This window comes from Rhamphochromis longiceps, linkage group LG2 (assembly GCF_057381845.1).
Source record: "Rhamphochromis longiceps isolate RC_006_pf linkage group LG2, R_longiceps_female_GT1.1, whole genome shotgun sequence".
NCBI classification, from domain to species: Eukaryota; Metazoa; Chordata; class Actinopteri; order Cichliformes; family Cichlidae; genus Rhamphochromis; species Rhamphochromis longiceps.
Genome location: NC_140558.1, coordinates 8,261,367 through 8,283,984, shown reverse-complemented (window position 1 = coordinate 8,283,984; position 22,618 = coordinate 8,261,367). Strand labels below are relative to the sequence as shown.

Genomic DNA, 22,618 nt, shown 5'->3' with positions numbered 1-22,618 from the left:
TCGGTGGCTGACTAAATACTTTTTTGCCCCACTGTATGTGTGTATGCATGTGTGAGAATGTGCATGTCTGTATGCATGTGAGTGCGTTTGTGTGAACTCCTGCCGACAAAAGGGTCCTAAAAGCAGGAAGCTTACTAAACAAGAAAAGAGAACCTTCACATAGGATGTCCCATAATAAAACACTACAGCCTCCCCCACCGTTCAACAGTCTGGGGAGGGGGTGAGAAACAAAGGAATGTCTTTGATCATGCTGCTTGAACTAAGACTTACAAATGTAAGTAACAATTTGACTCCAACAGAAAATTCACCATAAAAAATACAAGTGGCAAAAAAAATAGATATGAGCTTTGGCTGACATACTTTTATTTTTTTCTGTCCTAAGCTCTATGGCCATTTCCATCACAAAAGATACAGTATATGAACCAGTGAAAATGTTAATAAAGAAAGAATGTACTTAATATACAGTACATGTATTAACTGAAAGAAGCAAAACTAAAGACCAGTTGTGGTGCAATATTCTATGTTGGGTGCTTTCAAATTATTTTCTACAAATCTTTAAACGTATTTTGAAAAAACAAATTCTGAAACCAACATGCAGCAAGTGGTGCAAATGAAAAGTAGGCTGAACGTTTTGAACACAACTGATTATTGATCAACATTCTTCTTTAATGTTGTAACATTATTCACATGCTGAAGTTATCACTAACCAAAACCTTGTCTTGCCAGGAACCAAAGCCCTTCTGCAACAGGTACGCCCGCAGCACATTCTTGGCTTCCTGGTATGGCTTTGCCATCATCTTCAGTGACCCAAAAAATATATAGTATGAATAACAGCTTGGGGTTCTTTTTAAAACAACAACTCAGCAAGTCAGGAAACGGTCATTTAAAAAAGCAGAAAATACAATAAGCTTGTGTGGTGGTTATTTTAACGTGTTTAACAGCATTTGCTTTCTATTGGATCAGTGTACAGCAGTTTACATTGCTAAAATAAAGTTTCAGATTACACAGAAGAAGGTGCTGAGTTTACCTTGGCTTCTCTGTAGGTACTTGTGGCCAGCAGGTCCGTCCTCTGAGCCTCTTTGGCCACCAACCTGAAGCGGTGCATCATCGCTGCTTTGCACAGACGGCTTGCTAGGGCAGATCCACTCTTAAAGGGAGAGCTAAACACCAAATAAATAAATGAGTCTGAAACTCTAGTTATGATGTTCTAATACAGCCCGAGTTGAGTCAAAAAAGGATACTGCCTATAGTTCTCAATATATCTGGTAACATGTTAATTACATTTCCAAGTGGTCTAGTAAAAACCTTACAATAATCTGATCTTTCAATTAGTCATTTCTCGTATATTATTTAGGGTATACACCACCAGTCAAAGGTTTGGACACACATTCTCATTTAATGGTTTTTCTTTATTTTCATGACTATTTACATTGTAGATTCTCACTGAAGGCATTAAAACTACATATGAACACATGGAATTATGTAAAACAAAAAAAGCATAAAATAACTCAAAACATCCATCCATCCATTTTCTTCTGCTTATCCGGGGCCGGGTCTCAGGGGCAGCAGGCCAAGCAGAGAAGCCCAGACCTCCCTCTCCCCAGCCACCTCCTCCAGCTTATCTGGGGGAACACCAAAGTGTTCCCAGGCCAGCCGAGAGATATAATCTCTCCGGCGTGTCCTGGGTCTGCCCTGGGGCCTCCTCCCGGTGGGACATGCCCAGAAAACCTCGCCCAGGGGGCATCCTTGTCAGATGCCCAAACCACCTCAACTGGCTCCTTTCGATGTGGCGGAGCAATGGCTTTACTCTGAGCCCCTCCCAAATGGCCGAATCACCCTCTCTCTCTTTTTTTTCCCCTTCTGAATTGTACTGATTTTATTGAACAATTAAAAACACAACATTGCAGCTTCAAAAAACTAGGACATTAAATCATAGACATTAATTAAAAGATGTGTATATGTGTGGTGTATTTTATCTATGCACATGAATGTTTCTACGTTAATTATACACAATTATAATACACTTCTCCCCTCATGCTTATTTAGTAATTGTGTTTGCATTCATACTGTTTCCAAGCACAATAGATGGTGTTTTCTGGGATTTTTGTCTCTCCTGCAGTAAAGCCACAGTTCCCAGAGGGGTATCGCTGCTGCTCATCTTCTTCAGCAACGCCTCTACCTCCAGCTTTTTCATCCTCCTCTCGGTCTTCATTTTTCCAGACCCCTTTCCGTTGAATAGATGGAGAGCTGCCTAAAAGCTTCTTTTGGAGTGAGTTTCCGCCCAGACTCCTCCACGTACTCAATCTTGACGTCAGGCTTGCAGCCATCCTCCTTGAAGTCTTGCATGAAACCTCTGTATTCTTCTCTGCGGCTGTACTTGTCATCAAAGCCCATCTTGTCCTCAATGCACTAGTCACCATTGGGCAGGGCACCCTTTGGTGCTTTGACACGTGCTACTTTCTGCACTTGAGTGTCCAACAAACCCTTATTTTTGCACAGCAACAGTGCAGCAACGAGGCCAGAGTTGACGATGGGCTCCTCGTCCAAAATGGTGGCACAGGCTGTGGCAAAATCTGGTTGATTTTGCTCGTGATCCAGGTTAACTCCATCCAACATTCTCATATCAAGAGTCTTAACCTCCAGCATCATCTTTTTCCTCCTCCTGTTCAAAGTCCATAATGTCTTCCTGGTCCTCTGTTGCCTGACAGTCCGCATGTTGGGATATCACCCAGGATTCTGCAAAACTCTGAGGTAGCATTAAAAAAATAAAAAAGTTGTTCCTCTTGTCAGGATGGTCTTCGTTGTCATTTTTAACAAGGTTCTTAACCTGCTCTGCCACTTTCTCCCCAGAGTCTTTCAGGAGCTGCATTTGCTTCAGCTTCCTCTGCTTCTGCAGTTCCTGCTCTGCCTCATCCTCCTCAATTACAGCATGCTCAGGAGGGGTAAATTCCTCATTGTCGCTTATGTCCATTTCTGTCATCCTGATGTCGCCAGACAGCAGGTGGATTTCATGCGTCACCACCTTCTCCTCCTTCTTTACTTCTTGGTCTTCATCATTCTCCTGTTTGAGGCCTCGGCCACGTGTCCTGGAGCCAAAGTCAGAGCTGCAGGTGTCATTGAGGTGAAAGTCATCTGCAATGGATTTCTTCTCCTTCTTCCAGGTCTTCTTCACTCTATGATTTGTCTTTTTAAAGCCCACCATTTCCTGTGGTGTGTAGTACTCCGAGGTGATAGAAAGTGCAGGCATTTCCAAGGACTGGGTTCTCACCCTATCTCTAAGGGAGAGGCCAGCCATCCTTGGGAGGAAACCCATTTCCGCCGCTTGTAGTCGCGATGTTGTTCTTTCGGTCACTACCCACAGCTCGTGACCATAGGTGAGGGTAGAGGCGTAGATCGACCGGTAAATTGAGAGCTTTGCTTTTACGCTCAGCTCTCTCTTCACCACAACAGACCGGTATAGCGCCGCATCAATGCAGCCACTGCACCAATCCATCTGTCGATCTCCCGCTCCCTTTTCCCATTACTCGTGAACAAGACCCCGAGGTACTTAAACTCCTCCATTTGGGGCAGTCTCGTCCCTGACCCGGAGTGGGCACTCCACCTTTTTCCGGCTGAGGACCGTGGCCTCAGATTTGGAGGTGGTGATTCTCATTCCCACTGCTTCACACTCGGCTGCGAAGCGTTCCAAGGCGAACTGGAGGCCATCACCTGATGAAGCCAACAGGACCACATCATCTGTGAAAAGCAGAGATGAGATCCTGAGACCACCAAAGTGAAAGCCTTCCGCCACTTGGCTACGCCTAGAAATTCTGTCCATAAAAATTATGAACAGAATTATTGACAAAGGGCAGCCTTGGCGGAGCCCATCACCCACCAGGAATGAGTCCAACTTATTGCCGGCTATGCAGAACAAGCTCTTGTAATGGTCGTATAAGGACTGAATGGCCCGTAGCAATGACACCCCATACTCCCGGAGCACCCCCCACAGGACCACCTGAGGGACACTGTCGAATGCCTTCTCCAAGTCCACAAAACACATGTAGACTCAAAACATGTTTTATATTTTAGATTCTTCAAAATAGCCATCCTTTGCTTTGATTACTGCTTTGCACACTCTTGGCATTCTCTTGATGAGCTTCATGAGGTAGTCAACTAAAATGGCTTTTCAATAGTCTTGAAGGAGTTCCCAGAGGTCACAAGAACTTGTTGGGCATTTTTGCCTTCACTCTGTGGTCCATCTGATGCCAAACCATCTCGATTGAGTTTAGGTCAGGTGACTATGGAGGCCAGGCCATCTGGTGCAGCACTCCATCACTCTCCTTCTTGGTCAAATAGCTCTTACACAGCCTGGCGGTGTGTTTGGAGTCATTTTCCTGTTGAAAAATAAATTATGGTACAACTAGTGTGACTTCAATTTTGAATAAATCCCCAACAGTGTCACTAGCAAAGCACCCCCACACATTGACACCTGTTCCAGCATGCTCCGCAGTGGGAACCATGCATTTGGAAACCATCCGTTCACCTTTTCTGCGTCGCACAAAGACACAGCGGTTGGACCCAAAGATCTCAAATTTGGGCTCATCAGACCAAAGCACAGATTTCACTGGTCCATGCGTTTCTTGGCCCAAACATATCTGTTATTACTTTTTCTTAGTAATGGTTTCTTAGCAGCATTTTTACTACAAAGACCTGATTCGTGCAGTCTCCTCTGAACAGTTGATGTAGAGATGTGTCTGCTACTGGCATTTATCTGGGCTCTCATCTGAGGTGCTGTGGTTTCTGAGGCTGGTGACGCGGATGAATTTATCCACAGCAGCAGAGGTGACTCTTGGTCTTCCTTTCCTGGGACAGTCCTCATGTTAGCTAGTTTCATCATAGCACTTGATGGTTTTTGCAGCTGCACTTGGGGACACATTCAAAGTTTTTGCAATTTTCCAGACTGACTAACCTTCAGTTCTTAAAGTAATGATGGATTGTATGGGCTCAAATTGTGGTCATAAATATGTTGTACCTGTAAATCAAATGCGTATTTAGCTGATTGGTTCTTGCCATAATATGAAATTATAACAGTTATCAAATAGGGCTGTTCACTTTGTACCAACCTGACTTCTGCCCAACACAACTGATGGTCCCAAACCCATTAAGACGGCAAGAAATTACACAAATTAATCCTGGCAAGGAAAACTTCTGAAGCGAAAACTATTTCAGGTGACCACATCATGAAGCTCACTAACAGGCCAAGGGTTTGCAGCACTGTCAACAAAGCAAAGGGTGGCTACTTTCAGTAATCTAAAATATCACATATACTCAGAGTTATTCATGATTTCTTTCTTTGCTACACAATTCCATATATCTTGTTTTATATATTTGATGTCTATATCTACAATCTAGAAAGTAGCATAAATAGAGAAAAACCATTAAATGAGAAGGTGTGTCCAAACTTTTCACTGGTAGCGTATTATTTTAAGATGCTTCATTTTAAAAGTATAACTAAAATAAAGCATATAAAAATAAGTATCAAACCCCAAAACCCCTCAATTCTCCCAACTTCCTATACAGTGATTCTTACTCCTCTATGGTCTTGCCCTCCAGACCATCCACAACCTCCAGGGAGCTGTCTCCCTCGCTCCAGTTGATACCGTAGGTCAGCTGGTTACCGCCTGCATGACTGGAAGCCGCAGATGGCACCAGGCTAATGTGAGGCCTCATCATGCAATAGAACATGGGCAGCTTGGAGGTGATGCCCTCTACACGCTGGCTGACAGACATCTCCATGCCACGAATTTCACTACAGTCAGAGTCACCTGCAAGGTTGATTTAAAGTTACAAGACACAGAATCATATGTAGTTTCCTTCAGTTAGTGGTATCATTTTTTTATGACTAATCTTGCTGCAATCTGCAATTGTGAAGGTGTTTGACTTTGTTTGCTGCAAATATAGAGTATAACTCATTTTGGAGTTTCCCCATCCCTTACAGACTGAATCAATGTGGTCAAAGTCATTATGATTATGAAAAAGGAGAGGAAGGAAGAAAATTATTACTTTACCTTTGTAAAAATAACTTGGAAACTTGAGGATACACTACTGTGACATAGTGATACATTGTCAAAAGGACAACTTGGGGAATTTGTCAACTGTTTTTCACCTGCCTAAAAGCAGGTGCATACATTGATCTTATGTAGGGTTACACAAAGTTACAGAAGGAATTGTATGAGTATGAAATGTAGAGCCATCAGTTTGTTTCTTTGCCACATACAGTGGAACCCCGACTTACGAATACCCGGTTTCACGAAAAATTCAAGCTACGAAGGCACTGAATGGCAATATTTCTGCCTGTGTTACGGAAAAATGCCAGAGTAACGAAATCCGCTGGCTCTGATTGGCTGAGCCTACAATGCCCACAATGCCTTCTGAATCGTGTGACAACCCCTTGGCTTCTGTACTTGAGCTTCGCTGTTCCACTTGAACGACGTATTGTTGTTCTAGTTAGCAATTAGCCTATCGTTCAGCATCGCCTATCTCAAAACGCGCAATGGGTGCTTCGACTTAGGAAAATTTTCGACTTACGAAAGACCCTCAGGAACGAATTAATTTCGTAAGTCGGGGTTCCACTGTACTTTTAAATGACAGCAGGTACTACACTAAGATCTGTCTTGGAAAAACAATTTGTCCTATCTTTTTATGATGTGAAGTACACCCTAATAGAGTCCTCCCAGCCCTGAAATGAAATGAATCTTTAAGATGCTTGCTCTATTCCATTTTAAATTGGGACTGTGTGAGAGACTAGTGCTTTGTAAAAACTTTGTGAAATGACAAAAGCACAAGAACTGTGTTCATATCACTATTAACGGCAGTAGTGATTCTACTGGTGTATTTGGACTTGGTGGTGATGCACTTTTGCATAATGATAAAAAATAAATAAATAAAAATAAGAAAAAACAAAACAAAAAAAAACAGGGTCTCTCATTTGCTACCTCCTCATATTTTGGAAAAGGTAACAAATACAGGGTGATTCCCAACTACCCTTAAGGAGCATGACTGATTTTATTACTTGCCTATGAGGATGCTGTGGACATAGATGGGCTCGATAAAGTGGCTAAGCAAGGCTCCCTGGTATCCAAGGACCTGCCACTGAGTGATCTTGTCTGTTGTGGACATGCTGACAACTTTGGAGTTAGATTGATCAAGGAGTGATGAGAAAACCGAGAACACCTTTAAAAGAAAGTACACCTTTATACTTATGCATCAACACAGGTACAGGTGAATCATTTAGGTGTTCAGCAGATAAAAGAAATTAAACAACACCTTGCCCTCCACAGACAGGTGTAGGCTGATCTCGTTGTTAACTTGCCATGCTGACATGGAGAGTGGGTTCAGGCGCCTGCAAATTAAGCAGAAAGGTGAGAAAAATATTTCTGACCTTGAATAATATCTTTAGAGATATTATTTAGAGATATATCTTTCAAGATGTTATTCAAACTTCTATAACCCGAACTGTTTAAACTGAAGTTCTAATTAATTTAACTCTTAACCAACATCACTCACAGATAGCTGACATCAGGTTCTTCATGGACCACGTTTCAGCCGCATTCCAAAAACCAATGCAAGCTGCACTCACACACTCTGGTATTATCTTGGGTGCCTTTTGTTATGCTAACCTATGCTTCCTAGTGTCCTCTCTTGTGACTTAATGACATCCGTTTATCTCACAAGTAACTAATATCCAGTCTTTAAGTCTGACGTCATTAGCCCTGTGTGGGCCCAAACTTCGCTGCAGGTCCCTAAGTCACACGATCACTGCGGCATCACAGAGTTAAAAACTGTCTAAATCCTTTCATCTGTAATAAAATGATCAGCGTTGCTGCTCTACCAGGTGTAACAATTACATTTAACATCCAGGCATCCATGAAAACCAAATTTATGAAATTTAACGGAGTTAGAAGTTAGCAGGACGTTAGCTTGCTAGATTCCATCTAAATATAATATACCATGTTCTCACTGAGGGATTTCCGAATCAAATTAAGATGTACAGCTCTGCTATCATTTCCGACATAAATGAAGACAGGAAAGTAGACAGCAGTGACGTTTGTAGGGTTATATAATGATGTGCTACGTGATCGCTAGCGACACAGCTATGTTAGCATAATATAAACAGTGAAGCTGAAGGATGAATGCCAAATTTTTTCCACTCCATAAAAGTTAACGTGATGGTTGCTGAAGGTTCGGGACAAATGCAGTCACATGGCAGGATGCTGACCACACCGAACAGACCGAACTTCAGTCGGGAGAACAACTGAGATAATCCATCCATAATACAAGGTTAGTTATTAATATACTGCTGCATGGGCTGGTCTGTAGTTACATCGTAAGGTTTTAAAAAGTGAGCTTTAAAATGATTAGCGGTAATAAAAACAGAGAGGCCGACAGTGATCGGTGACTGTTTTTAGGGGCTTGTTGAGATCAAAAAGAACAAGATACAAAGCATGAAAACGTAAAAAACACAAAAGCCTTATTAAACGTGGAGTAGTTTGGGCACGGAAGCAGGATTCATCACGTCATCACTTAAAGACTGGATTGTTTAAAACTGATTTATCAGTATATGGTATGATATCAAGGTATGTCAGCTTCACATTTCTCTCTTTTATAATTTTGCCAGTGTAAACTAAGAAGCAAGAATTAGAGTGAGTGAGGAAAGTGAGCAGACATGTTACCATAATGAAAAGCACCCCCAAAATTTGCTTTGCTCATCTTTGTTTTGCGTTTTGGTGGGTGGAGAGGCATAAATATGTGGGAGGTTCAATCAAATGTGGTAACACGAAGTGAGTTTCAGGTATTTTAGTGGAAAATGTGTGTTAGACTTTGAGCTAAGCATACATGTCTCAGAGCTGTACTGCTTTTGCTGCATCAATCTGCTGCCAACTGCACTGTCAATAGCACAAATTGATAAAAAACTGGGATTTGATCATCATCCAACCTCATACAGATACATGTTAATGTGCTTTAACTAGAAACACTCAGTCAACTATTAAAGTTCATGCCTTTTTTTTTTTAGCATTTTCTGCTCAGCACTGTTGAAGAAATAGATCCAAGTCTTGTTTTCTGACAGTTTACCGGGATGGTGCATGTGCATAAAGATTCTGGTATTCGGGGAGTTTAACAACCCAGAACCACATACATTTATGAAAAAGCACAATAGGATAGTAGGGGAGTACAATCAGTGGGGATATGTTAACAGCGAGCGCACTACCCACTAACATTTGTCTCCATTCATCCACATTAAACAAAAACAAATAGTAATACATCAAGAAGCAATAAATGTGGGGTGACAAGAGCAAAAACTTGATTGATGTGACGTGATTGGGTTTTTTTTTTTTTTTTTTACCTCTTAAAATAATTTTCACCTGTGGACTGATCAAAATGTATTATTACTCTATAACCATTTAAGACAGAGGTGTCCAACTCTAGGCCTCAAGAGAGGGTGTCCTGGAGTTTTTAAAATGTGTCCTTGATCCAACACAGCTGATTTAAATGGCTAAATTACCTCCTCAACATGTCTTGAAGTTCTCCAGGGGCCTGGTAATGAAATAATCATTGATTCAGGTGTGTTGACCCAGCATAATATCTAAAATCCGCAGAACACCAGTCCCTAAGGCCTGGAGTTGGACACTTCTGATTTAAGATTTATGAAAATAAGTTCTTGCCTGTGAGTTTTCAGAAATGGTTCATGTGAACAGATTCTTATCTACATCATCAAAATAATGTTATATATAATAAACTTTATTTTTTTAGTCACGTTTCAAAACTAAACTCTGCCTCCTAAGTATAACAAATCTTTTAGTATGAGATTTCCATACAGCCATTAGACTTGGGCCGTATATGTTCCTCTTTCAGTCCATTAAATCACTGCTATTATCAGGACCAGGTCAAATATGACATAACTGCAGCCTCTGGCTGGAAAAGCACTGCACCTGACACAGTGTTAATTATGTATTGGTATTTTTCCTATATTAAACTGAGTATGAGTAAACTGCTAAACTGAGTGAGATGAGTAAGCCAATATTAAAAAGGTCATTATTATGCCAGAGCCTGTGTAAACCATTTCAGGTTCATGCTATGTGTTTCAGTCATTACTACAAAGATGGGTAAGAAGCAAAAAAAATCTGCTAAAATGTAGGTAACATATTTTTGTTCACCTGTTTTCAAAAGCGAGAGAGAAGAGGCGTTAAAGGAAATGAACTTCTGTGGGGTTAAGCTGATAAGCACTTACAGTTTGGAAGGGATCTGCGCAGCACCCTTTGGCAGTTGGTTGACATAGAGGTGAAGAGTTATACCACTCTTCAGGCTGAGGAAGCTGCTGCTGCTGCTTTGCTGGAAGATTGACTTCTGAGTGAGATTTGCATTTTTGCTGAAAAACATCAGCAGGTGCCGGTACAGGAACCTGCCAACAAGGAGATATTACTTATTCTGTGCAAAGTGGCCATAGATCTATGTAGTAACATTTTTTAAAAGTGAAAATCTGCAATATCACTAAATCTTGAAGTTAAAGCTACTATACTGACCCATTTGAGCATAATGTGAGGTTTGCTGCAGTTAGCTTACTTTAAGGTCTCCAAAAGACAAAGAAATACACAAGCAACATGTTTGCCCGCAGACCTCAAAACATTGCTTTCAGAGATCTCTTAACATTTAAACAGGAAATAAAGCCAGCCATTGTCAGACACATTTGCACATAAGCTCTTTATACATGATAGTCATTAATCTCTATATATTCAGACATGATAACGATTTCAAATTAAAAGTCTGCTAGAATTTTAGTGGACAAAACATTAACTGAAAACATTTGCAATCAGCCTATACCAAAGTAGGTCAGGACACACAAATGAAACCTTAAAAAAGGGAATGATTATATTTGATTGTATTAATGAACATGATTAACCCTTTAAGACCTACCATAGAACCAAGTCTGCCAGAGCTTATCGTTATATTTTACATGCTGCAGTCCCATTTCTGGGAGCATTTCAATTGCTATACATCAATACAACCATTATAGCCCACATTTTAATAATATGTATGCATTAAGTCCATAGCAACTACATAAATTACAAAAAAGTGCAATACACTACAAAAAAATCGAAAATTGTTTTGTTTTTTTGTGTCTTTTTACATATATTTCTAGTTAGAGAAATTTAAGATTTATCCCTCAAAACTGTAAGCACAAAATAGTTTCCAACAAGAGGAAATTTATTTTGAGTGTCTTCATAGTTTTATTTTTGAGATACACCGATTTTTTATATACTGCAGGAAAAACGAAAATAAATATTATAATGCAAATTTGCAAAAAAAAAAAACCAAAAAAAAAAAAACCCAGCATGTGCACCAAAATAAACTATTTCCAGCAGTGCAATTTGAGTTCTAAGCATCACAGAAACTATTCAGAAAAGCATAAAGTCAAACATGACTTATAAAAACACCAGTATAGGCTTATAAGGCCCCGAAGGTAAAAAATAAAATTTTCTACGAAAATGACGTCACTTCCGGTTTCGGGCAAGTAGTGGCGGCCATGTGATAGTTCGCCCTGACGTCTATTCCAACATAGGAAGTGTTATGAACAGCTGATCGGATCGGCAAAGCCTGTTTCTGGAGCTTGTTGCTGCAAGTGCTTTTTATGCAATTTTTGCAAAGCTGCATGTGGAAGGAAACCGTGACTTAGGACAAGCTGATGGCATAAGATGTAAGTACAACTCCTCCGGTTTCATATGCAAAAAAAATTATTGTGCTAGCTTACGTGGTTCCGGTTCTATAGTGCTTTAAAACTAGTTACGCAAAACAGAGCGTGCCCACTCCGACCGGCTTTAAAGGGTTAATGACCTTCCATGAATCGCTACTTTATCGTGGTGGAGCAAAGTCCCAGGGATCCCAGGGGCTATGTTATCTTACCTATCAGCAGGTCTCCCATGGCAAATCCTGGGTGAGGGATTAGACAAAGAGTGATTCAAAAAACCCCAGGAGGAGAAGACCCAGGAAAGAGTTCACTCAGGGTTACAGATCTGGGGAGGGTGCCAGAGGGTGAGCGACTGGTGGCCGGGCCTTAGACCATGGGGCCGGGTCGGGTGCAGCCTGAAAAAGGGACATGGGCCCCCCTCCTGTAGGCCCACCACTTGCAGGAGGCGCTGTAGGGGTGGATGTCCAAAACTAGCGACCAGGACATGGAAATTAGCGTTCTCCGAAGGGTGACTGGCCTCTCCCTTAGAGAGAGGAGTTCAGCCATCCAGGAGGGGCTCAGAGTAGAGCCGCTACTCCTCCACATCAAAAGGAGCCAGTTGAAGAAGTTAAATTGGCTCCAAGGAATGCTTGGTGTTACCCCAGACAAGAATGAGGAGGTGGGTGTGGAGGAGGAGGTCTGGGCTTCTCTGCTTAGGCTGCAGCCCGTGACCTGGCTTCAGCTAATTAGAAGAAGACTGATGTATGGATGGATGTATTAACGAACATCATCTACAATCTACACGCACATTGTAAGTTGGGGACCAAAAGTATACTCTGGATTTGCTGGTTGAACAGTATAAGCTAGTGTAAAACACTTTTGGGCTTTTTATTTTTTTTAATAAAGTTAGTTTTTTATTAAACAGCAAAAAAGTGGTAAAGACAAGTGAAGTGAGCTAAGAGATTAGCTCTGGTATTATTGACTTGCATCTGTGTCTAAATAACCATCATTGATAAATAGGAAAATGGTAAATGGACTGGTTCTTATATAGCGCTTTTCTACTCTGAGCCCTCAAAGTGCTTTATACATTACAACATTTTAAGAACACGAGAGTTAAGTGTACATGTATCCACTTAAACTGCTGTGTTGTACTGAGGTTAGAATGAATCATCTTTGGTTTAGTATGTTCCATTAGACAAACAATTACCGTTAGAGGTCTATTTATATCTACAAAAACCACAAGGTAAATGAAAAATATTTTTAACCAGAGTCTATAGCTGTAAAATATTAGATTTAGATAAACAGTGTGCAAAATATTTATTGGAGTAAAACAATCGATTACCACTGTTGAGAAAATGTTACAAATTATGATATTGATATTGTTGACATCACTCAGCCACGACATAATATCACAAGTAATTAGTGATTATATTATATTTTATTACATTGCAATGCATATAATATAACATTACAACATATAACTAATGGGTATTTTAAAAATCAGGTTTCAAATTTGCATGGGAAAAAAAATACTGCTTTCATTTTTCCATCATGGTATAAAGTGGAGAAAACCATTTGCTATAACGTGACATGACACATAAAAAAATATGGGTCATGGTTGCAACAAACCTCATAAGAGATCTTCTTGCTGTGACAACTGCGTGTGAATCATGCACAATCCTCCCGTTCGATGAGATACTCTCTTTTGTATTAAAATTACCAGTCCCAAGAGCAACCACTTCATATCCATTGGCTAGAGAAAGACAAAAGTGTGAGGAGAGGTAAATACAACATATTTACCTGATAGCCACTCAACATATCATTCTATAACATTTATATAACTCATGTCTGTTTCAGTTTCCTTAACAAAAGTATTGTTGTTCTATCTATAGCTACAGTTTTTTATCCATGAGAGAATTTTGTGCGACTCACCATTAAATAAGGAATTAAATTTTTAAAAAAGTACTCCAGGCCTGCCAAAAACAGCTCACTGAGCAGGTTTTTCCTTTCCTATTGATTGTTAAAGTTCAGCTGGATTTTGAGGTATGCTTTGGGTTACTGCTGTGTTATAAAAACAGTCATTGGCTGTCACACAGCACTAAGGCATAACATGACATGACCAGACCTATACCAATCAGCTGAAAATTCCAGTTTGGTGGGGAGAGTAAAGACAGCAGCATTAATTGAAGCAAACACTGCATTTTTTTTTCTTCACGCATACAGCTGTTATTTTCTGTGTATCTTATCTGCATATAGTACCTGTTTCCAAAGGACTCTGACAGAAGATGTCTCTTTGCTTACTTTACACACTGGAATTCTTTCAAAATATATTTTGGCTTTTACTCTGTCATCTTAAAGAAGAAATTCCAAGCTGGATGATTTTGATAACTTCCGTGCTCTTAAAGACCTCGGTCTGAGGAGCTTGAGATAATTAAGAATTTATCAGTACCTGATAAATGCTACCAGCTGACAGCTGTTCAAAAGTTAAATGAACAATATTTGTCTTCCCACTAAAGAAAAACAAACAAACAAAACATTTCCGTACAATAAACTACATGCTTTATCTCCCATCCCTGTACAGATTCTTCAGTCAATACAGTTTTTGTCTAACCTGTCAAGTTCTTTTTTCTCTAGGACGATGTCAGGAAGTGTCTTTGGCTCTAACATTTGTACGCTATACAGTAAATCAAAGCTATTGTATTTCAATGAATTGTTTTTGTGCAAAATCCAGCACTTAAAACTACACTATACTAAAAGTAATGTTGTACAATAATCTTAGAAATTAGATAACAGCAGTTGCTTATAGGACTAATTTACACTGCAAGGAATTAAAAACAAAACAAAACTGTTGTCAGTATATTCAAGATGAAGATTTAAATCAAGCATTCTAAAATCTTTTTTCCACTAACAGACTGGTTACCATCTATCGTTCTTACTTTGAGGTCTCACTTACAAGTCTGAAGAATGAATGCTGCTGTGGTGACTGCACATCCGGAGAACTCTGGGTGACTATTCATCAGTTTCGTGAGCTGATCCCTGACAGCATGTGGAATCCGCAGATTGACAAATGGCTTCCTTTCTGTACAACAGGTGAGATAAAGAAAACGACAGGTTTTCAACTTATTCATTTGTCAGTTCATTGTCTTTCCACGTGTCAGTGCAAACAACAGCCATCTCAAGGCTCTTCACATTTTAACATATACAGTGGGGCAAAAAAGTATTTAGTCAGCCACCGATTGTGCAAGTTCCCCCACCTAAAATGATGACAGAGGTCAGTAATTTGCACCACAGGTACACTTCAACTGTGAGAGACAGAATGTGAAAAAAAAAAAATCCATGAATCCACATGGTAGGATTTGTAAAGAATTTATTCGTAAATCAGGGTGGAAAATAAGTATTTGGTCAATAACAAAAATACAACTCAATACTTTGTAACATAACCTTTGTTGGCAATAACAGAGGTCAAACGTTTACTATAGGTCTTTACCAGGTTTGCACACACAGTAGCTGGTATTTTGGCCCATTCCTCCATGCAGATCTTCTCGAGAGCAGTGATGTTTTGGGGCTGTCGCCGAGCAACACGGACTTTCAACTCCCGCCACAGATTTTCTATGGGGTTGAGGTCTGGAGACTGGCTAGGCCACTCCAGGACTTTCAAATGCTTCTTACGGAGCCACTCCTTTGTTGCCCGGGCGGTGTGTTTTGGATCATTGTCATGTTGGGAGACCCAGCCTCGTTTCATCTTCAAAGTTCTCACTGATGGAAGGAGGTTTTGGCTCAAAATCTCACGATACATGGCCCCATTCATTCTGTCCTTAACACGGATCAGTCGTCCTGTCCCCTTGGCAGAAAAACAGCCCCATAGCATGATGTTTCCACCCCCATGCTTCACAGTAGGTATGGTGTTCTTGGGATGCAACTCAGTATTCTTCTTCCTCCAAACACGACGAGTTGAGTTTATACCAAAAAGTTCTACTTTGGTTTCATCTGACCACATGATCATGTATCATCCATGTGCTCTCTGGCAAACTTCAGACGGGCCTGGACATGCACTGGCTTCAGCAGCGGAACACGTCTGGCACTGCGGGATTTGATTCCCTGCCGTTGTAGTGTGTTACTGATGGTGACCTTTGTTACTTTGGTCCCAGCTCTCTGCAGGTCATTCACCAGGTCCCCCCGTGTGGTTCTGGGATCTTTGCTCACCGTTCTCATGATCATTTTGACCCCACGGGATGAGATCTTGCGTGGAGCCCCAGATCGAGGGAGATTATCAGTGGTCTTGTATGTCTTCCATTTTCTGATGATTGCTCCCACAGTTGAATTTTTCACACCAAGCTGCTTGCCTATTGTAGATTCACTCTTCCCAGTCTGGTGCAGGGCTACAATACTTTTCCTGGTGTCCTTCGAAAGCTCTTTGGTCTTGGCCATGGCGGAGTTTGGAGTCTGAGGCTGTGGACAGGTGTCTTTTATACAGATGATGAGTTCAAAAAGGTGCCATTCATACAGGTAACGAGTGGGGGACAGAAAAGCTTCTTACAGAAGACGTTACAGGTCTGTGAGAGCCAGAGATTTTCCTTGTTTGAGGTGACCAAATACTTATTTTCCACCCTAATTTACGAATAAATTCTTTACAAATCCTACCATGTGAATTCATGGATTTTTTTTCACATTCTGTCTCTCACAGTTGAAGTGTACCTGTGGTGCAAATTACTGACCTCTGTCATCATTTTAAGTGGGGGAACTTGCACAATCGGTGGCTGACTAAATACTTTTTTGCCCCACTGTAAGCTCTAAAATGTTAGATACTGCCCGAGCAACCACTTGATAACAAAGGGAAGAAAGAATTCCCTTTTAACCGGAAGAGACCTCTAACAGGACACGGCTCAGTAAAGAGCATAAAGTGGCTAAAAATAATAAACAGGACAAAACACAAACTATGAGAGAAAGAAAAAAAGTGCATCACAGGAGGTCCACCAGCAGCCTGAACTTGTAGCAGCTTAATGAATACAAACACAGCATTTTCAAGCCATCATCATATCAGTGAGAGGTTCTCTAACTATAAGATGGACTAGCTTGGTAAGCTGCTTAAAACCCAGAGGGAATAAGTACTTGATGCCTCCTATGGAGATGTAGAGGAACTTTCACTAACATCTGTTTCAGCTCAGCTAAAACAAGGACAGACATAGGAAATCTTCAATAACGCCTGTACTCATTTGTTAGATTTTTACTTAAGTTCATTATTGTATCCAGATTTGTATTCATAAAAACTCTTTTAAAGATACCTTTTCCATTTTTATTTAAATGTACTCAAATTTGTGTGTACATTGTGACTTGTTGAGCTATTTTGCCTTTTCATTTAGTATTTTCTTTGTTGACCTATGATATTTTGTCATTGGTTGTATTTACTACTTTGACACACTAATTTCCCTACTTTGGTAGTTAATTAAAAAGTACAGCTTATCCAATCTCATCTTATGCAAGGCTAGCTCATGGTTGTGTGCCCCTGAGCTAGCCTGACTATTAGCCTCTTCTTTTTCCTGTAGCTTTCTTAAGCTTCTTCTTCTATTTTCAATTTAAATGTACTCCTTTTGTATAATATTTAACTCACTCAGCTATTTGTCTTGTCATATTGCATTCTCTTTATTGACCTACGATATTTTATTTAAGCTATCTTGTCACATGTTGTGTTTACATTTATGGCTGTTGTCAAAGTAATTTCCCTACTTCGTTGATAAATAAGGTAGAGGTTATCTAATCAGATCTTGAGGGATTGTTCAGGGACAGACGTTCCAGTAGTGAGTAGTGTTATCAAAAGGGAAACATGAAGTAATTGTGAAAGTAGACAGTGTGTTTGTCCCCCAAATTGAAACCAAGGACTTGTTCAAAAGGACCTGCTCTCATTACAAAGTATTTAAATAACCAAGATATGACTAGATAAGTAAAATGAATCATATGACTAAATTTGTCTCTGACCTTCAAATTAAACATTGCTGTTGTATTTTAGCAGACAAAATCTATAAGGCAGGAATGATATCGCATAAATGACATGCATGCATCAGCAGTGTACACCCAATCCAGCTCGCCAGTCTATTGCAGGGCTCACACAGAGGCAGAAAACCATACACAAACACAATCACACCCTAAGGCCAATTAAGAATTGCCAGTTAAACTAAGACACACGTCTTTGGACAGTGGGAAGAATCAGGGCACCCAGAGAGAACACCCAAGCATGGGGAGAACATGTAAACTCTACATACAAAGGCCCCAGCTGGCCGGACGACTGCCCTGACTATATCTATACCTATCCTAAGTCATAATGTATATCCCTAACTCTATCCAACATAATCATCCTTAACACTTAGCCAGACCAATGTGATGGCAATGCCAAAGACAAAAAAAAGGTTATTGCACTTTTAAAAAATAAAATGTCAGTGGTCTCAAATCAAATTATGCAACAATAAAATATGGTCTGTGTGCTACGTATACAGATGTGTTCAAAATATTACTGTTAGTGTCATTTACTACAAAATATGCAAACAGAGAGGTAACAAGTCAGTCAAAGAATATAAAATCCAGAATTACCGAGCATGGCTCTATGAGCATGGCTATCAGAAATGGCGGGCTCCTCTTTTACTGGCAAAGGTGCAGGGACATCCAAGGCTAAAGCAGGCAAAGAAGTGAATGAAATGTAAAATGTTTAAATGTGCATTTTTAATGTTGCCAAATTAATTGTCAAAAATCGGTGGTAAGACTGGCTCGAAGAACATTTACAGCCTTACATTTACTTAATGTACAATAAAAATAAATAAATAAATGTAGCAAAAAGCTGTGTTAAATGGTGTATCCAATATTAACAACAACCGCAACAACCAACATCATAAATACTGTAAAAAAGTAACATGTGCATCTCAGAGTCTGCAGAACAAACACTTTATTTTCATCAAATACTAACATGATGCTTCAGGAAGTGCAGATTTCAGACTCTCCAGGGTGGGCTGGAGATCCTGAAAAGCAAGCTCCGCTGCATTCAGACGAGCCTCCTTCTTTGTTACTCCTATACCAGTCTTGTACTGTACTCCATCGATCACAGCGCAAAAGGCAAAATAAAGCCCTGTTGTACTGGCTAATAAAGAAAAAACAGGAAAAAGTCATGAATTTTACTACAATCATACCCCAACATCTGGCTGACATCTTCTCTGTCAGCCACTGTGCATAACAAGAAGTCACAATTTGTGAAGATCCTTCAGTTTGTATCCAGTCTGAAATGACATCAGCCTCTAATGACTTAGCCTCTGGCACAATACCTTAATTTCTTGAACAACAGTTTTTTTCTCTTTCTTTGTATAAAGGGGTAAATAACAAAAGGAAAAAAAATCTAGCATAGACCTGATCTTGTGATTGCATTATAAATAAAAAAATAAACTGCATTATTCTAATGTATTTCCAAGTTCACTTCTTACTTGAAAGACCTTAAAACATTGCTGCTTTTACCTCAAAGATAAAAACAGTAATATATAATGATAGAATACAGCTATGTATTCTATCATTATAAACAACGCCATGTGGCATTGTAAAGCTGTCTGAATAGATTATGTGAAGACGTCTTCATAGATGTTGTTAAAGATTTTAGATCTGTATTTGAATGGCACCAGCATGCTCGGAAGATTTACCTGGGGCTACTGTCTCCTTCATTTCCAGATGGAACTGCAAAGTCTGGGCAAGCTGATGGAGCAAAGATATAGCATTTGTCTCTCCATTCCTGTATCTGGCAATCAGTGTTTTAGGAGAGACTTTTGGTCTTCCATCATGACCTTAGTAGGGAAAACACGAAAAAGCAGATTCAAATTTTAAACCCATATAGATTCTATTTGGAGGCCTGCAACAGAAACCACAACTTAAAGGGGCTGAAACATTGATTATCTGGAGCACTGTGGGAGCTGTATCTGGAGTAGATTAACTTCTCAAACCTACCAGGTTTAAAAGTGCTTTTCACTTGCTGATCAAAACCTATATTCATGTTAGATGGTGATCGGGTTGGTCCTGATGTCGTTGGCAAATTCTTCTTGAGAATTTGTTCAATACAAGTTCCTCTGGAACCCCCAAATGATCCACCAGTTCGATACATCCTGCCAAATTTCACCAGTTCTGAAAAGAAGAGAACAGCACTGTTTGACTTAAAGCCATGTCTTATCAACCACATTTATCTGAACAAATAAAGTTTAAAGGGTTCCCTTATAGCAGGGGTCTCAATCTCCAGTCCTCGAGGGCTGGTGTCCTGAAACTTTTCCATGTGTCCCTGTTGCAACACACCTGAATAGAATTAGTAGGTCACTAGCAAGACTCTATAGAACTTGACTGCATGCTGAGGTGGTAATTCAGCCACTTGATTCATGTTACAGCATCTCATGAGTGAATGAACATGGTGGAATAAAAATACTTTTAGAAGTACATTTTTCCAAACACTTACATTTACTTAAATTTACTTGAGTAGGGTTTGAGGTTGCCAGATAAGCATGAAGTAAAGTTCTATACCCTTGCTAATGACCTACTAATTTTATTCAGGTGTGTTGTGGTGTTCAGGACACGGGTCCTTGAGGACTGGAGTTTGAGACACCTGCTTTAAAGGTTTTAAATGCAGAAAGTTCCCAGTCTTTAGGCACTTTGCTACCAGCAGCCTGTTACAAAAGCTCACGGTTTGTTTCTTTTTGTTTTGGTTGAAACTATGGACAATTTCAAAGAGCTGACAACAGTTTGACAAACATACAATAGTTTTACACCTACAAGGTGATTTTCAAAGAGCTATTAACTGAAAACTTGGAATGGCAAACTTGACATCTTTTGGCATGAAATGTACTTTCTTCTAGGGAAGAAAAAAAAATGCCCAAAGTACACAAGTGGAGGCCAAAAGTGAACTACAGCAGATGTACAGTATCTGAAAGTCATGTCCCCCCCCAAAAAAAGAGAGGAAAAAGTCCAGCAAAAACCTGATACCGACTGGAACTGTCAGTAACACAAAACACATCTTATGAAGTGATGAATTCAAATGTAAAATTTTTGGTTCAAATTGTGATTGATCTGATAAAACGTGTTGGAGGCTCTGTCATGGTTTGAGACTGCATCTAAGTCAGTGATGTTGGTGATCTTTTCAAAATGATCAGAATTATGAATGCAGATCAGTTTTTTTAGATTTGGATACACAATCACCAAAGCATCTGATTCACAACGGCTATATTTTTCAGCAAGACAATGATCCCAAACACACTACAAGTACAGCAAAATGATACCTGGATAGGAAAAAAAAAAAAAAAAAAAAAAAACACAATAGAACACCCAGAGACATGGATTGGCCTCCCCAGAACCCACGCTTCAACATTACTAAAGCAGTGTGGGAGAGCACAAGAAAGGGCAGCGAACTGACATGACATGAATGACATTTAAGAAACCTGGAGATCTATTTCTTTAGACTACCGAAAATTTCATATATATATATATATATATATATATATATATATATATATATATATATATATATATATATATATATATGAGAAAGCTTACCAAATACAGTTCAGACTGTCCTGATTTTCAGAATGGTGGTACAAACTATTTGTTGCCTTAAACACTCTAAAGAGATATGTTTGCACATATTTCACTTTAAAAAAAAATATAGGGCTTTTTAACATTATGTATTATGTGTTTTAATTTTTGCTCTTTTGTTTTATCTATTGTTCTTAACTTATTTACTGCACAGCACTTTGGTCCTGTGCTGGCTATTTTAAAGTGCTTTATAAATAAAGTTGGATTGGAAATTTCAATAAATCGCTCCATTCTTTCTCCTTGCAAAATATAACTCAAGTATTTATAGATAGGCCAAGCGTGGGCTAACTGCTAAAATGCAATTTTGCTAATTGCTAACATTATTTTTTTTTCTTTAGAAAATAATTTTAGCGCTTTATCTTTAACAATAGATACAGAAAATTCTTTACGTTCAAAAAGAAAATAGCTTAACGGTTAAGGCCCTTAACTTGAGGGTCACTGTCGCTTTAACATTTGAGATTTAACTAGCTAGCTAGCGTGCTTTAGGTCAGAGTTCTGAACAAAGTCGCTAATCTTTACATCTTCGCTTTAAAACAAACCTAGCCAAGAAAACTCACTAGGCCCGCTACATTTACCCACCTGATATACTGTGTACATTAAGCTTTGAGTTTTGAATTATATATGTAAATGTGACTACAAAAAGGGGCAAACACGTTTTACCTGTGCTGACAACTTTGGACGTAGTGGTCGCCGTCAACTTGTGAACGTTCTTGCTTGAACGTGGGCGTTGACGGTTGATCAGGTGACACACGCTGTTTGGAAAATGAATGATGACGTTAGCTGTAAGTTTAGGTGCTACGTTTTTGGGAGGTTTAATACACATTGTAACTTAAGATCGATGTTTGAGGTAAAAAAGTGGCACATTATTTATTTAATTTGGAAAATAATTTTACTTTTGTACCCTTTGTACTGGACAGCAAGTGTCCATATTTCAGGAAGCAGAGGGAAGGGGGTGAAGCAGTAAAACTGTGAAAGGTGGAGTCAAACCTGGAGCTGTCAGGAGATGAGGTGGACAAAGGTCAGACATTAGAAACAGGAACTTTCACCTCCCTTTCACCCATAGGGAAATAACTCACTTCCCTATGGGCCTCATCCAACCCATCACCTGACAACACTAAGTATGACTTAGTAAAATCCTGAAATCCTGTCTGTTTCACTGAGCCCTCTGACATATCATCAGTGGTCATGGTTAGTGCCATGGGTGATGTGACCTAACAACACAGGATCAGTTGGCTGTTAGTTGTAATCAGTGGTGCATCACAGACAGACTTAACTATGAGAAGTTATTTGCTAAAATGATGTTTCAGTGTTGTTTAGTGT

The 22,618-nt window shown here is 39.7% G+C and overlaps 1 protein-coding gene and 1 pseudogene across 1 annotated transcript; both read right to left on the bottom strand.

The window, feature by feature from the left end:
- Positions 1-358: 358 nt before the first annotated feature.
- Positions 359-21,995, bottom strand: adad1 (adenosine deaminase domain containing 1 (testis-specific)). The gene is made up of 13 exons (XM_085380686.1): positions 21,959-21,995; positions 19,673-19,846; positions 19,372-19,512; positions 18,654-18,824; positions 18,284-18,361; positions 14,655-14,780; positions 13,331-13,454; positions 10,268-10,438; positions 7,306-7,381; positions 7,056-7,212; positions 5,570-5,804; positions 1,028-1,160; positions 359-797 (listed from the first exon to the last, which is right to left on the bottom strand). The coding sequence occupies exons 2-13, from the start codon at positions 19,824-19,826 to the stop codon at positions 684-686; spliced, it is 1,680 nt and encodes a 559-aa protein (XP_085236812.1). The 5' UTR covers positions 19,827-19,846; positions 21,959-21,995; the 3' UTR covers positions 359-683.
- LOC146676927 (U4/U6.U5 tri-snRNP-associated protein 1 pseudogene) lies at positions 1,910-3,900 on the bottom strand (annotated as a pseudogene).
- Positions 21,996-22,618: the final 623 nt, after the last annotated feature.